The 14,834-nt window shown below is 42.3% G+C and overlaps 1 protein-coding gene and 1 long non-coding RNA gene across 3 annotated transcripts in view; both read right to left on the minus strand.

Moving 5' to 3' along the window:
- Nucleotides 1–5,818, minus strand: part of HSD17B12 (hydroxysteroid 17-beta dehydrogenase 12) — a 169,099-nt gene extending 163,281 nt beyond the window's left edge. Inside the window, exon 1 of one of the 2 annotated variants that reach the window (XM_003910003.3) lies at nt 5,393–5,818. In XM_003910003.3, the coding sequence (XP_003910052.1) occupies nt 5,393–5,552 (160 nt within the window). In that variant the 5' untranslated portion in view covers nt 5,553–5,818. Of the gene's footprint in view, nt 1–5,021; nt 5,313–5,392 lie in introns of those variants that run through there. The other variant, XM_009186262.4, reaches the window with a different exon arrangement.
- Nucleotides 5,819–9,074: 3,256 nt separating this feature from the next.
- LOC110741198 lies at nt 9,075–11,678 on the minus strand. The gene is made up of 2 exons (XR_004177544.1): nt 11,636–11,678; nt 9,075–9,466 (listed from the first exon to the last, which is right to left on the minus strand). It is a non-coding gene; the product is annotated as an uncharacterized LOC110741198 (long non-coding RNA).
- Nucleotides 11,679–14,834: the final 3,156 nt, after the last annotated feature.

Consider the following 14,834-nt stretch of genomic DNA (forward strand, 5'->3'; position numbering starts at 1 on the left):
AGTAACTTTCCAGTATTTTCTCATACCACAACAAGATTCATGGTTGCAAATCTGAAGAAAATCCCAAGCTACTTGATCCTAAAATGTGCCAACTATTTTGCAATCCTTCCCGAAAAATCAAGAATGTGCAAATTTGAAATTGTGCCTGCTTTTTGTCTGAGATTGTTCTTAAAAATAAAACAAAAATTTAAATTTTAAAAATTGAAAGTGTGTCTTCAATCAAAAAGATTTTTTTGTTTTGTTTTGGTTTTTGGTTTTTTTGTTTATTTGTTTTTTGAGACGGAGTCTCGCTCTGTCACCCAGGCTGGAGTGCAGTGGCGCGATCTCAGCTCACTGAAAACTCCACCTCCCGGGTTCACGCCATTCTCCTGCCTCAGCCTCCCGAGTAGCTGGGACTACAAGCGCCCGCCACCACGTCCGGCTAATTTTTTTTTTTTTTTTTTTTTTTGTATTTTTAGTAGAGACGGGGTTTCACCGTGTTAGGCAGGATTGTCTCGATCTCCTGACGTCGTGATCCACCCGCCTCGGCCTCCCAAAGTGCTGGGATTACAGGCATGAGCCACCGCGCCCGGCCAATCAAAAAGCTTTTAATAAAGTTTGTAGGTATAAAGAAATCTACTCCCGAGTATGCATCCAGTCTGTAGGCCCATCACCAACGTATGGTGTATGAATGTTGCAGAACGGATGACTTGGTTTCAAATCCTGACTCTGCAATTTAATAGCTATGAAACCATAGACAATGAAAGCAATTTACTTAACCCCCTGATTCTTCCTCTGTCCATTGGGGACAATGGAGCACAGCTCAAAGAGGTTAAAAATAATCTCAAGTTCCTGGCACATTTCAAGCACCCATTCAATAAATGATAGTTATTAATAATTCTTCTGGGTTGTCAATTTAAGTAACTAACATTTCATATATAATTCTTCAAATTATGTGATATCACAAACTCTTGTTAAAGAAAGACACCTACTATTAACAAGCTCTAGTTACACACGTATTCTTCAGTCATTTGAGGTTAACCCTGTGCAGTTAACCAATGTGAAAACAGAAATTGTGATTACACCTGTGATTTTGAGAATTCTTTGATTCTCGAGCATGGCTAAGCAAAGCATGTTTTCATGAATGGTTTTTCCAGAAGAGAACTGCACCATTCCTGCCATTTTTAAGTCCTCACTATCTACTGAATTAGGAGAACTTTGGAATACTACAAAGCCAAATGAGTTCCATCAGCAACCAGAAGCTACAACATCTTAGGGATTTGCTAATGTAAAAATATCCAGAGGGCAAAACAAAGGGTTGAAGACTTTTTGTGAAATCTAACCTTACTCCACAAAACAGAATATTATTCAGCAATACAAACAAAATGAAGTACAGATTTCATAGATGAAACTTGAAAACATTATGCAAAAATCAAAGAAGCCACTCACCAAAAAAAAATGCCTACTGCATGATTCCATTTATATGAAATATCCAGAACAGGCAAATCTACGTAGGCAGAAAGTAGATTGGTGGTTGACTAGGGCTGGAGCGGGTGGGGGTCAGGGAGTGAGGGGTCTAATGGGTACAGCGTTTCTTTTAAGGAAGATGAAAATGTTCTGAAATTGGATTTGATGATGGTTGCACAACCCTGTGAGCATAAAAACCTTGAATTGTACACTTTAAATGGGCAAATTGTATGGTATATTAATTATATCTCACTAAAGTTGTTTTAAAAAATCTAACTCACTAACTGATTAGTGGATCCTTTACTCTTCACTGCGTGGAACAATATCCTCTTCATTAAAAACTAAAAATAAGTGCTCAGAGTGCTGTCTTATGTTTAAAGTAATAAAATATCTTGACATTGGAAGTCTACTTACCTTGCCTTTGCATCTGTCATCTCCACTTTACTTCAATAGCAATCATTTGAGATGAACTCTCCAGTAATGGAAACTACTCAAATACATGCAAAATGTATTTATGCTCAAACCACATTTTACAGATTACATTTTTTATTGCTCTATAGCAGTGACTGTTCTTTCCTTTATTTAATACAAACTGACCACCTTTGTTATCAATCTCCTTTTGATTACTTGCTACACTGACCTTCAAACAACTGAAACTCCACATTCACAGGATCTCCTTTTGTTCTCCTAAGAAATACAGGAAGTATTCAGGTAACAATGACAGAAAAAGAAGTCTTACCTACTAAATTGGCTAAACCCACCTGCCAGGGGTGTAGGGAACACAGGGGATTCACCTGAGTGGGAATGCTACTGGCAAGAACTAGGAAAAAGAGATGGCCCAGCTCTTGACCAGGAGATGGAGATAAATTAGAGTCTGGGCCAAATAATGGACAGTCTTCAAAGTCTAACAACACTAAGGAACCTGTTACCTAGAATATTTTTACTGATTGTGAAGCATGCATGTATTTCAAGTTTTTTCAAAGTTTTTGTTCTTAAGTTTAGAAGAGCCAATTTGTGAGAAAAGACAAAGTGAGAATCCACGCTTTCTGCCCCTCAGATCCTAAAATCTGAGGCAGACAGATTAAACATACTCACATGAAGATACATGAAGAGACTAAGAATAACAAGAATAAAAATATACTATCAATTCAACATATGCTAATATAAAATACTTAAAATATATAAGTGGTTATAAAGAGGAAAATATTAAATATTAGTACTAGAAAGTAGATTCAAAGGCTGCATAAGAACAGAGACTCGAGATTAAGATAGTAATTTTGTAGGAAAAAACTTACTAGTACTATTTATATACAACAATTCTAAAATCATAACTTTGGTAGAACAATATTTTTAATCACAACTCCAATTATTCAAGTGTCATCTCTGCTAGTTTGTTTTTCAAATTATTTCAGTTCACCTCTCTAACTCATATGAAGAACCTGTTTAAGATGAGCTGCTCTTAATTTTGTTTTTGAAGAGTTCCAGAATTTGAAGATAAAGGAAGTATTTTCTTTTAAGATCACTTCTTCTGCTTAAGCACTTAAAAAAAAAAATTCCAACAACCCAGGGTAAATTGAACCTGTCAGCATTTCACTTCAATTATGATACTATGATCCTCTGCTGTTCCAGTGTTCCAGTTCAAATTTCATATCTAAATCTTATACAAATACTTCCCTTAATTTATCAATTATCCTTCCTCTGGGGCCAAATCTTTTCAACACAAATGTTACTTCTGATGCTACATCACTTGCCTTTTACTATAGACTCATATGTAGATGACTTGGACTTATTTGAATAATCAATCAATATGATCAATTTTAAACAGAAAAAAAAAAAAAAGTCCAGGCATGGTGGCTTACACCTATAATCCCAGCACTTTGGGAGGCTGAAGCAGGAGGATCACTTGATCTCAGGTGTTCAAGACCAGCCTCTGAAACACAGTAAGACCTTGTCTCTACTAAAAACCAAAAAAAATTAGCTTGTATGGTGATATACACCTATAGTCCCAGCTACTCAGGAGGCTGACGTGGGAGGATCACTTGAACCCAAGAGTTCGAGGCTGCAGTTGGCTATGATCACACCACCATACCACTGCCCTCCAGCCTGGGTGACAAAGCGAGACCCTGTCTCAAAAAAAAAAAAAAAGAAAAAGAAAAGAAAACAACAAGTTATTAACATTAGTCTTTGCTTACCAATTACAAATTTTATCTTGACAAAATTCCCTAAGGCATAACTGTCTTGTGTAACTACAGCAAAAGTCCTCAAACAGATTTCCCAAAACGGACAATGAAGAATGTGGGCAAGTCAATTGGGAAATCATAATCTTAATTTTTATCACCAAGTTGAAAACTTCACTTTCTTTTTTTTTTTGAGATGGAGCCTTGCTCTGTCTCCCAGGCTGGAATGCAGTGGTGCAATCTCAGCTCGCTGCAACCTCCGCCTCCCAGGTTCAAGGGAGTCTCCTGCCTCAGCCTCCTGAGTAGCTGGGACAACAGGCGCGCACCACCACGTCCGGCTAATTTTTGTGTTTTTAGCAGAGACAGGGTTTCACCATGTTGACCAGGCTGGTCTCAAACTCCTGACCTCGTGATCCACTCGCCTCGGCCTCCCAAAATGCTGGGATTACAGGCGTGAGCCATCGCACCCAGCTGAACACTTTCTTTCTCAGAGAAACAGGTGATTGTGAAACACTATTATAATGTTGCTCCACATCGTGCAAAGATTTCACATACATATCCACTGCTAAGATGTTTTCTCTTAATGTTAACATAAGCCCCAAAGGTTAACATATGTCTTTCCTACTAAGTTGTTTAAATGTTTCTGAATAAACAAAGAACATGGAGTAACATTATTGTATCTTACCTGAGCCCAGTCTGCAGGCAATGCCTAACTGCCCCAAAATTCAATAAAATGCTTAGGAAGTGCACATTCGATCATAAAACATCAAAATAAATAATCATCTCAGGGAACGACCACAAGCATACCATAAGTAATCACTTGGTTTAAAGGGGAAAAAGTCCAAAAGAGACGAAAATAAAGCAAAGAAGGAAACAAAATAGGATGAAAAAGAAAAAAAAGCGGAGTGGGGGGGGCAAAAAACTTCCTTGCAGATAATTTTCCCTATTTCTTCAGTCTGACCTTCGTCATCCATTTAAAAAATCCTCCGACTACAAGTTCCAAGTATTTAGTTCACTCTTTATGGGTATACTCTTTCCCACAAACGTCCTTGTGCAAAACAAACAAACAAACAAAAAATCTGATTTTAACATGATGAGTTATCATTTTACAGAAGCAATAGTTCTTGCTACTCGTTAGGACTCCAGAACAGTTTAGCGAGAATTCCTTTTAATTTGGGGCTTTGTAAATTGCATGAAATAGGCCGAATCCTGATACGATTACTATCTTAATCGTAACTGGGGAGGTACGATTCCGCCGTGCAAAAAGCCTTCTGAAATTCTGTGTCCCTACACCCCGTCTTCCGTCCTCAGCCCAAACATGTTAACAGAATGTTCTGCATCCTTAGCGCAGGGCCAATATTCAAACCAAGCGAAAAACTTTATTTTAAAAACACTTACAAGAGGCGAACCAAGGAGGACAGCGTGTAACTGAGGAGGCAGCAGGGCGACTGACTGGCTCCATGAACCCGGAATGGCTTAAAGGACACAAGCCCCAGGGACTTGAGGCAGTTTTCTCCTACACCCCAAGCTGCGCTTTAGATTCCCAGGATTGAGCGAGCAGTGTATCTCGTACTTTAAAACTCTGCAAGTAGTCTAAGCAAGCAGAAGACAGCCAAGGGAGCCAGGAGGGGCCCGAGGGACGCAGGAGCCTGAGAAAGAAGAGAGCTGGGGAGGGGAAGGCCAGGAGCAGAGCCCGGAACTGGTCATCACTGGCCAGGCCTGGTCCCGGCCGCCGCAGGAGCGAAGACGCGGCGCTGCATCCGACTCACCTGCCCATTCTCCAAGCCCCGGGCCGACCCCCGCCTCATTCCCCACTCCCCAGACCCGGAGGGCCGTGAAGAGCGAGTACGAAATGCGCAGGGCTAAGTAGGCCACGGTGCCCGCGCCCACCCAGTACAGGAAACCGGCGGCGGGGAGAGCGCTCTCCATGGCTTTCCACTAGGCCTCACTACCTTCGTGAATGAAAAAAGCGAATGAATGAATCCAGGAGGGGGCGCCGGCCGTGACGGTGAGGATGACACTAATAGGCGCTGCTCCGACACTACTTTGGGCCTAAACCCCGCCCGCGGGACCATATCCGTGTCGCTATTGGTGATCTGTCTTTCCCTCTGCGCGTAGTGCGTCAGCAATTGGCTGACTCTAGTTCCACTGCCCCGCCCACACTCCCCCGTCACCACGCCCCCCAGGGTTCCGCCTGCTAGCGCCCTGTCTCACCCCACCGAGGCGCCCCGGTCTCTCATTGGCTGCAGCCATACTCGCGACTGGGGAAGAATGTGCTCGGATTGGCCAGTCAGATCAAGGCTGGTTTGAGCTCAGGTTCGAAGAGGAAATGGGATCAGAGAACCCGCTAGGAATGGAAAGATTGTAGTAAGAAGTGGGCTTGTGGGCAGGGCGCGGTGGCTAACACCTGTAATCTCAGCACTTTGGGAGGCCGAAGCGGGCGAATCCCTTGAGCTTAGGAGTTCGAGACTAGCCTGGCCAACATCCGAACCCCGTCTCTACTAAAAATACAAAAATTAGACGGGTGTGGTGGCACGCGCCTGTAATCCCAGCTACTCGGGAGGCTGAGGCAGGAGAATCACTTGAACCTGGGAGGCGGAGGTTGCAGTGAGCCGAGATCGCGCCACTGCACTCCAGCCTGAGAGAAAGGGTGAGATTCCATCTCAAAACAAAACAAAAGAAGAAAAGAAAAGAAATGGCTGTGGAGTCACGGTTTTATTTTCAACTCTTTATTAAATAAATATATATTTTACATATATGATATAGTTATAAAATAAATATATCATTGTTAAGCGTGCTGTCATTGTTTCCATAAACTTTTCCAGATAAAGGCTTGCAGTCTTCTGTGTCTGTGCCTTCCTCGCTGCAGGCATTAGCTCGGGTTACACTCACTCACAGAGGGCCCTCTAAATGCCAGACCTCCCTCGCAGCCGAGCAGTAAACATCACTTAGTTCCCAACAATTTGGAGTCCAAGGCAAATAATCTGATGGAGTCTAATAACTCTAATAACTGTTACACGATGGCATCAGAGCTGTACGATGAATGAAAAATACAGGAACACAGCTTGCTGAACAATTAGTTTTGGAAGGAGATTATATCTTTTAATTTGTCTTCAAAGGAGGATAGAAAATTTTATTTTATTTTTTAAATTTCCCTTTTATGGTTGGGGGCGGGGGAGTGGTATTTCCAAGGGGCACAGAAGTGTGAAGTCCAGATAGAGGCACGGGAACTACGTTAGCAAACTTCCAGAGGAGAAAGACCACAAGGTAAGTTTAAAAAATTGTGTAAAACAATAAAGTGCTTCACACTTACTCTCTACCTTTCTTCAAGAGGTTTTATTCCCTTCTCTGGCATGGATTTGGGCTCACAAAAGTACCTAAAGTTTGTTCTTAGCCAATGGGGGCGGCTGATTCAAGACTTAAGAGTGTTTTTTGTAAAGCAGGAACTTAAGGATAATAATTCTAAGGGTAACAGTTCAACATATCTTGCAGCTAACTTTATAGTTTAATAAGATTCAATTTGAGCCTTATTTCTTGCTGCCCAACCCCCCCTTCTCCATTCTCTTATCAGATTAATTAAGTCTAACCCTAAGGCTGTAAATGTAAACCATCAATTACCCTCCAGAATTCAGCCATGTGAGTTGAGCTGACATCATATTTTATTTTAATTGAATTTGGTACCTTTGGCTGGGGCCACCTCTTCAGTTCAGCTAAAAGCCCACCACTCTTCTCCCTCAACTTCTCCCTCTTCCCCAAATCTTTGCCTACAGTGTAGCTATATCCCCAAATTTATATATCCCAGCTCATCATTGCTCACCAACAAAGCGCCCTCTAGATATTCAGTCCCATTCTCCTTAGAATAGGCTGGAAGGGGGAGAAGACAGTTATTATAAACTAACAATACATAATTTTTTGTTCCATATGTCTGTCTGTGGCCCCCACTAGAATCTGTGATTACAGGGGACACTATGCTGTGAATCCACAGGACCTAAAACAGTACCTGGTACCTAGGGGACCCCAACAAATATCTAAGAAACAGAAGTGAAGATTCATTCATTCAACAAATATTATTGTGCCCTAATTACATGCCAGTCCACTGAGCTAGGTACTAGGTATAAAATAGTGAGCAAATGGGCAATTCTCAGTCCTAACCCTACTCTACCATTCAACAGGGAGTGACCAGTTTTCCTCTCAGTGTCCTTTGCTGGCCCCTTCTCTTACTGGCCTCTAAATTACACAATGCCCTCAGGCTCAGACCCCAGCTCTCTTCTCTAATATATGATTTTATCCAGTCCCTTGGTTTTAAATATCAACTGTAAGCTGATTACTTCTAAATGTCTCTGTCCAGGCTCAACTTCTGCTTAGAGGTCCAGACTTCTATACGGTGTATATATATATCCACCCGCCTATTCGCATCTCTACTCGGATATAAAATAGACATTTCAAACTTAACATGTTTAGAACTCTACGCTCAACACATGCGTGCACACACACACACACACACACACACACACACTCTTCCTCTTTTCGTTCCTATTTCTGTTAATGATACCGTCATTTACTCCCTTTCTAAGGCCCAAGACTTCGGGATGAGCGTTGATTCTTTTCTTTTTTTTTCACTCTTTTTCTTTTTTTTTTTTTTTTTTCACTCTTTCCGCCCAGGCTGGAGTGCAATGGTACAATCTCAGCTGACTGCAACCTCCGCCTCCCGGGTTCAAGTGATTCTCCTTCCTCAGCCTCCCAATTAGCTGGGGTTACAGGTGCCCACCATTACACCCAACTAATTTTTGTATTTTTACAAAATTTTTGTATTTTTACAAATTCTACATCTGTAAAATGAGAACAATACTACTTAAGCATTTAGCAGTGATTGGTAGATAGACATTAAGTGTTCAGTGAGGTAGGTACTACTCTTATTCCCATTTTACAAATGAGGAAACAGAGGCTTGAAGCAAGTAAGTGGAAGAATTGGAATTTGAACCAAAAAGGCATGACTATGAAATCATATCTCCAGAACTAGCTCAGAGAAAGCAACATCTAAAAAATGGCTAAGGACTGGGCGCCGTGGCTCATGCCTATAATCCCAGCACTTTGGGTGGATCCCTTGAGCTCAGGAGTTCGAAACCAGCCTGGGCAATATAGCGAAACTATAATATGGCAATCTAGCGAAACTTTTCTACAAAAAATACAAACAAACAAAACTAGCTGGGCTTGGTGGTGCACACCTGTAGTCCTAGCTACTTGGGAGGCTAGGCAGGATAATTGCTTGAGCCTGGGAGGCAGAGAATGTAGTGAGCTGAGATTGCACCATTGAACTCCAGCCTGGGTAACAAAGTGAGACCCTGTCTCAAAAAAAAAAAAAAAAAAGAAAAGAGAAAGACTAAAGGAGAGTAGAAGAGTCTCTAGAAATATTTTGCTGTTGTCCAAATAAAATACTCAGACACAATCACATTAGATTTCAGCTTCATTTATTAACAAATTTAGAGTTTAGAATGGTATTTAATATAAAAAAGCAACAACATTGTATCATATTAGTATACAAATATTCCCATTTAGTTGAAAATTTATTTTCAATATTTCTGTAAATTGAGTTTCAGATCAGAGTTTTCTGATGAAATCAGGAGTAGTTCTACAGAATGAAAGAACACTTTATAATCAGGGAATTTCATAGAAGTGAGGAATTATTAAGCATACCATCTTGTTTAATCCTTTGGGACATAGCTGAATCCTTCACTTGGCTGTATAATAAAACCTTTTAAAAGTTCTGTCTTCCCACTCATCTTCATTTAAACATTGTTCAAAATATTGAATTTTAACTTGCCTTTAAATTCAGTTGTCCAACCCTGGGTTAAAAAGAAAAAGTGGTGTGATGAATAAACCAATTTAAAAGAAACTGAGTCTTCAGCATTAGAAATTGGGAGGTTTCCCAAAAGTTAATATGTAATTTATTTAACAAGCAATATTACCATAAGAAAGGAAGATTAACATTTATTGGCCAGGGTGCAGTGACTCACGCCTGTAACCCCAGCACTTTGGGAGGCCGAGGCATGCGGATCACTTAAGGTCAGGAGTTCATGACCAGCCTGGCCAACATGGTGAAACCCCATCTCTACTAAAAAATACGAAAAAACTAGCCGGGTGAGGTGGCCGGCGCCTGTAGTCCCAGCTACTCGGGAGGCTGAGGCAGGAGAATGGCGGGAACCCGGGAGGCGGAGCTTGCAGTGAGCCGAGATCGCGCCACTGCACTCCAGCCCGGGCGACAGAGCGAGACTCCGTCTCAAAAAAAAAAAAAAAAAAAAAACACAAAAATGAGCCGGGTGTGGTGGCGGCTGCCTGTAATCCCAGCTACTCAGGAGACTGAGGCTCGCTTGCACCCAGGAGGTGGAGGTTGCAGTGAGCCGAGATCGCACCACGGCACTCCAGCCTGGGCAACAGAGTGAGACTCTGTCTTAAAAAAAACAAACAAACAAAAACACATTACGCTTTAATATTGCAATATCAACTTCAAAGTCACTTCACATACATTACCCCATTCAAACATCACAATAACACCCCCGTTTTTCCAACAGGGAAATTAACTCTTTAAGTTAACCTTCTTGCATAAGGACTACTTTAGTGCAGCAGGCCTGTTTCTAGAACCAAGATGTCTGCACTAAAAATGAAGAGCTCGGCCAGGCGTGGTGGCTCACGCCTGTAATCCCAGCACTTTGGGAGGCCGAGACGGGCGGATCACGAGGTCAGGAGATCGAGACCATCCTGGCTAACACGGTGAAACCCCGTCTCTACTAAAAAATACAAAAAACTAGCCGGGCGAAGTGGCGGGCGCCTGTGGTCCCAGCTACTCGGGAGGCTGAGGCAGGAGAATGGCGTGAACCCGGGAGGCGGAGCTTGCAGTGAGCTGAGATCAGGCCACCGCACTCCAGCCTGGGCGACAGAGCCAGACTCAGTCTCAAAAAAAAAAAAAAAAATGAAGAGCTCGGCCAGGCGTGGTGGCTCACGCCTGTAATCCCAGCACTTCGGGAGGTCGAGGCGGGCACATCACGAGGTCAGGAGATCGAGACCATTCTGGCTAACACGGTGAAACCCCGTCTCTACTAAAAAACCAAAAACTTAGCCAGGCCTGGAGGCGGGGGCCTGTAGTCCCAGCTACTCGGGAGGCTGAGGCAGGAGAATGTCGTGAATCTGGGAGGCGGAGCTTGCAGTGAGCCGAGATTGCGGCACTGCACTCCAGCCTGGGCGACAGAGCGAGACTCCGTCTAAAAAAAAAAAAAAAGAAAGAAAAAGAAAAAAGAAGGGCTCTTTCTACTCTGCCACCTATTTAGACTCGCATTCATAGTCTTCTGTAAACGTATTTCCCAAATAAAACTGAAATCAGTCATTTTGAAACAAGTGATTACAAAATATAGTTTTAACATTTTACCTCTTTTTTAGTTTCAAAAGCACACAGATTTATATGAAATGAAAAAGCATCCCACCTCATTTTCTATTCCCACTAACAGTTGGAAATTTGTACTGTATTCTTCCATTTCTTTTTCTTTTCATTTCCATTTCTAAGTATGAAGCTATATAATATACACAACATAAACATATATACTTTTCAGAAGTAATAGCTGTGATTATGCAAAAATAATTCAACAACTTTCTTTCTCCACTCAATAATATATGATTAAAAATATCAAAGTGAAATCTTGACATATCAATATGCACATTAACTAGTTTTCTTTATTGCATCAGCAGATCTAACAATCGTTCCATCAATCTTACTCAGAATACTTTTACTTAAAGAAAGGAATTAGTGCCATGGTAAACAAACCAGTTTAAAACCATGTGAAAGGGGCCGAGCGTGGTGGCTCATGCCTGTAATCCCAGCACTCCGGGAGGCCAAAGTTGGCGGATTACCTGAGGTCGAGAGTTCGAGACCAGCCTGGCCAACATGGTGAAACCCTGTCTCTACTAAAAATACCAAAATTAGCTGGGTGTGGTGGCCTGTAATCCCAGCCTGTATTACATACCTGTAATCCCAGCTACTCGGGAGACAGAGGCTGGAGAATCACTTGAACCCGGGGGCCAAGATGGTGCCACTGCACTCCAGCCTGGGAAACAGAGCGAGACTCCATCTCAAAAAAATAAAATAAAACCATGTGAAAGGGAAGTAAACCATAATATCTTACTCACATCATATTTCCAGCATAACTGTAGGACAGTTATGCAAGCAAATTTACGGCAAACAATATAGTGGAATTTCAGGACGTTTTCTTTACCTGAATCCTTACTTTAGCAATAGGTTCAAGGATTTGTTATCTTTACCCACACTTTTTTTCTAAAAATTCTAGCTACTTTAGTTTCTATTACTTTTGCCTAGTTCTTTCCTTTATTCCCCTTATTACCTTTTTAAAAAATTTGTATATAGAGAGAGACTTGCTCTGTCACCCAGGCTGGAGTGCAGTAGTATGATCATAGCTCACTACAGCCTTGAATTTCTGGACTCAAACAATCATCCTGCCTCAGCCTCCCAAGTAGCTAGGACTACAGGCACACAGCACCCCACACCCAGCGTTTTTTTTTTTTTTTTTTTTTTTAGACAGAGTCTCGCTCTGTTGCCCAGGCTGGAGTGCAGTGGCACAATCTCAGCTCACTGCAAGCTTCGCCTCCCGGGTTCACGCCCTTCTCCTGCCTCAGCCTCCCCAGTAGCTGGGACTACAGGCACTGCCACTATGCCTGGCTAAGTTTTTGTGGTTTTTTTGTTTTTTATTTTTTTGTATTTTTAGTAGAGACGGGGTTTCACCATGTTAGCCAGGATGGTCTCCATCTCCTGACCTTGTGATCTGCCTGCCTCGGACTCCCAAAGTGCTGGGATTACAGGCATGAGCCACTGTGCCCAGCCAGCTAATATTTTTTGTAGAGACAAGGTCTTGCTATGTTGCCCAGGCTGGTTTCCAACTCCTGGGCTCAAGCAATCCTCCTGTCTTGGCCTCCCAAAGTGCTGGGGTTACAGGCATGAGCTACTGTGCCAGACTCGCTTGCTATCTTTTAAAATATATTTGATGCATACGAAAGATTAGATGAAATATGTAAGTGTTTATATAAAGCACAATATAATGAAAAACTGTAAACTCACCACCTAACTCAAGAACCAAAAAACCAAAAACCTACCCTAGCCCATTCTCCAAAGGTAAGCACAGCCCTAAATGTTGTATATCATTCTACTGCTTTTAAATATATGCTTTATATCACAAATATATATGAAATAATAACATGTTGTTTCGTTTTGCTTATTTTTAAGCTCTATTTAAAAAGCATGATACGGTGGATGCTGGGGAAGGCATCCCAGATCTTCCCTCCAGGACCAAGACCTTCATTTCCTGCAGGGGCCTTTGAAAACAGTATGCTGAGAATAGATAGGGCTCAAGGACAGTATCTCCAACTGAACTTTTAATGAACTCCCGTAGGCGCCAAGAAGGCGGGTAGATAAGTAAGAATATAGAAACAAGGTACTGAGTAGAAGGTTACATGTGGGAAAAGAAAGTTTGTTTTGCATTGCATTCTTTCTGCTGACGTGAGGTTTATGGAGTATAAATAAAGTGAGGCGGAGGCTCTGAGTGCGGCCGCCATGTTCTCTGTGTGTCTTTGTCTTTGTGTGTGTTCTTTCATTCTCCACCACCCCCGGTGCGGCCCCCAACAATTTCCACATTTGCTGACAATCCTGGTCTATGTCCCTCTATGGGACTTGTCCTTGGGCAAAGGGAGCTGCTTTGCCCCCCCACAATGGCAGCCTACATCCAATGACCGGATGTTGCAGGAGTACAAAAGCCTGGACCACCTACCTCAATTACGAGCATCTCTGAAAACCCTTCCCAGCTTCAGAGCTCCCAGTGGAATTTCCTGAAGCTTCCATTATACTGCAGTGCAGTTCAACTTCTCTTTCAGCTTAATCCAGCTTCCCTTCCTCCCTCAAGGATGTTGTTCCCCAGTGTATTCCATTACAAATCCCCTGCAAGCAAATCCCAATATCCAAGTCTGTTTCCTGGGAAACATGACTGTTGTGGGCTGAAATGTATCTCCCTAAAAGATATGTTAAAGTCCTAACCCCACAACCTGTGACCTTGGCCTTATTTGGAAATAAGGTCTTTGCAGATGTAATCAGGTTATGATGAGGTCATGCTGGATTAAGGTGGGCCCTAAACCCAATGTCTGTTTCCTTATAAAAAGAGAGAGATTTAGAGAAACACAAAGAGACAGAGGGAGAGACAATGGAAGCAGAGATTTTAGTAATACAGTTTCCAGCCAAGGAACATTCAAAATGGCCGACAACCACCAGAAGTTAGGAAGAGGCAAGGAAGGATGCTTCCAGAGAGCCTACAGAGAGGGCACAGCCCTTCCCAACACCTTGATTTTGGACTTCCAGCCTCCAGAACTGTGAGAGAATAAATTACTATTCTTTTTTTTTCTTTTTTCCTTTTTTTTGTTTTTGAGACAGAGTCTAACTTTGTTGCCCAGGCTGGAGTGCAGTGGCACCATCTTGGCTCACTGCAACCTCTGCCTCCCAGGTTCAAGTGATTCTCCTGCCTCAGCCTCCCAAGTAGCTGGGATCACAGGCGCCTGCCATCACACCCAGCTAATTTTTGTATTTTTAGTAGAGACGGGGTTTCAGCATGTTGGTCAGGCTGTTCTCGAAATCCTGACCTCAAGTGATTCACCCACTTCAGCCTCCCAAAGTGCTGGGATTACAGACGTGAGCCACTGTGCCTGGCCAATAAATTGCTATTCTTTAAAGCCACCTAGTTTGCAGTGATTTGTTGCAGCAGCCCTAAGGAAAGTCACAGGTAGACTGACACACACTTGGGTAGTCTTCAGGAACTTGCTTTTTTTTTTTTTTTTTTTAACTCAGCATCATGTTTCTGAGAATTATTCCTGTCGTTGACTCTAGTTGTGGTTCTCTGTTTATTTTCTTCAATATCAGTGGCAATATCTCATCAGAGATATATTAACAATATACACAGCCAGGTGTAGTGGCTCATGCCTATAATTCTAACACTTTGGGAGGCCAAGGCATGGAGGATTGCTTGAGCCCAGGAGTTTGAGATCAGCCCGGGCAACATAGCTAGACCCCACCTCTAAAAAAAATTTTTTTTTTAAATTAGCTGGACATGGTGGCATACACTGGTCATCCCAATGTGGGAGGATCATGTGAGCCAGGAGTTTGACACCGCA

The sequence above is a fragment of the Papio anubis genome, chromosome 12 (genome assembly GCF_008728515.1).
Source record: "Papio anubis isolate 15944 chromosome 12, Panubis1.0, whole genome shotgun sequence".
In the NCBI taxonomy this organism is placed as follows: Eukaryota; Metazoa; Chordata; class Mammalia; order Primates; family Cercopithecidae; genus Papio; species Papio anubis.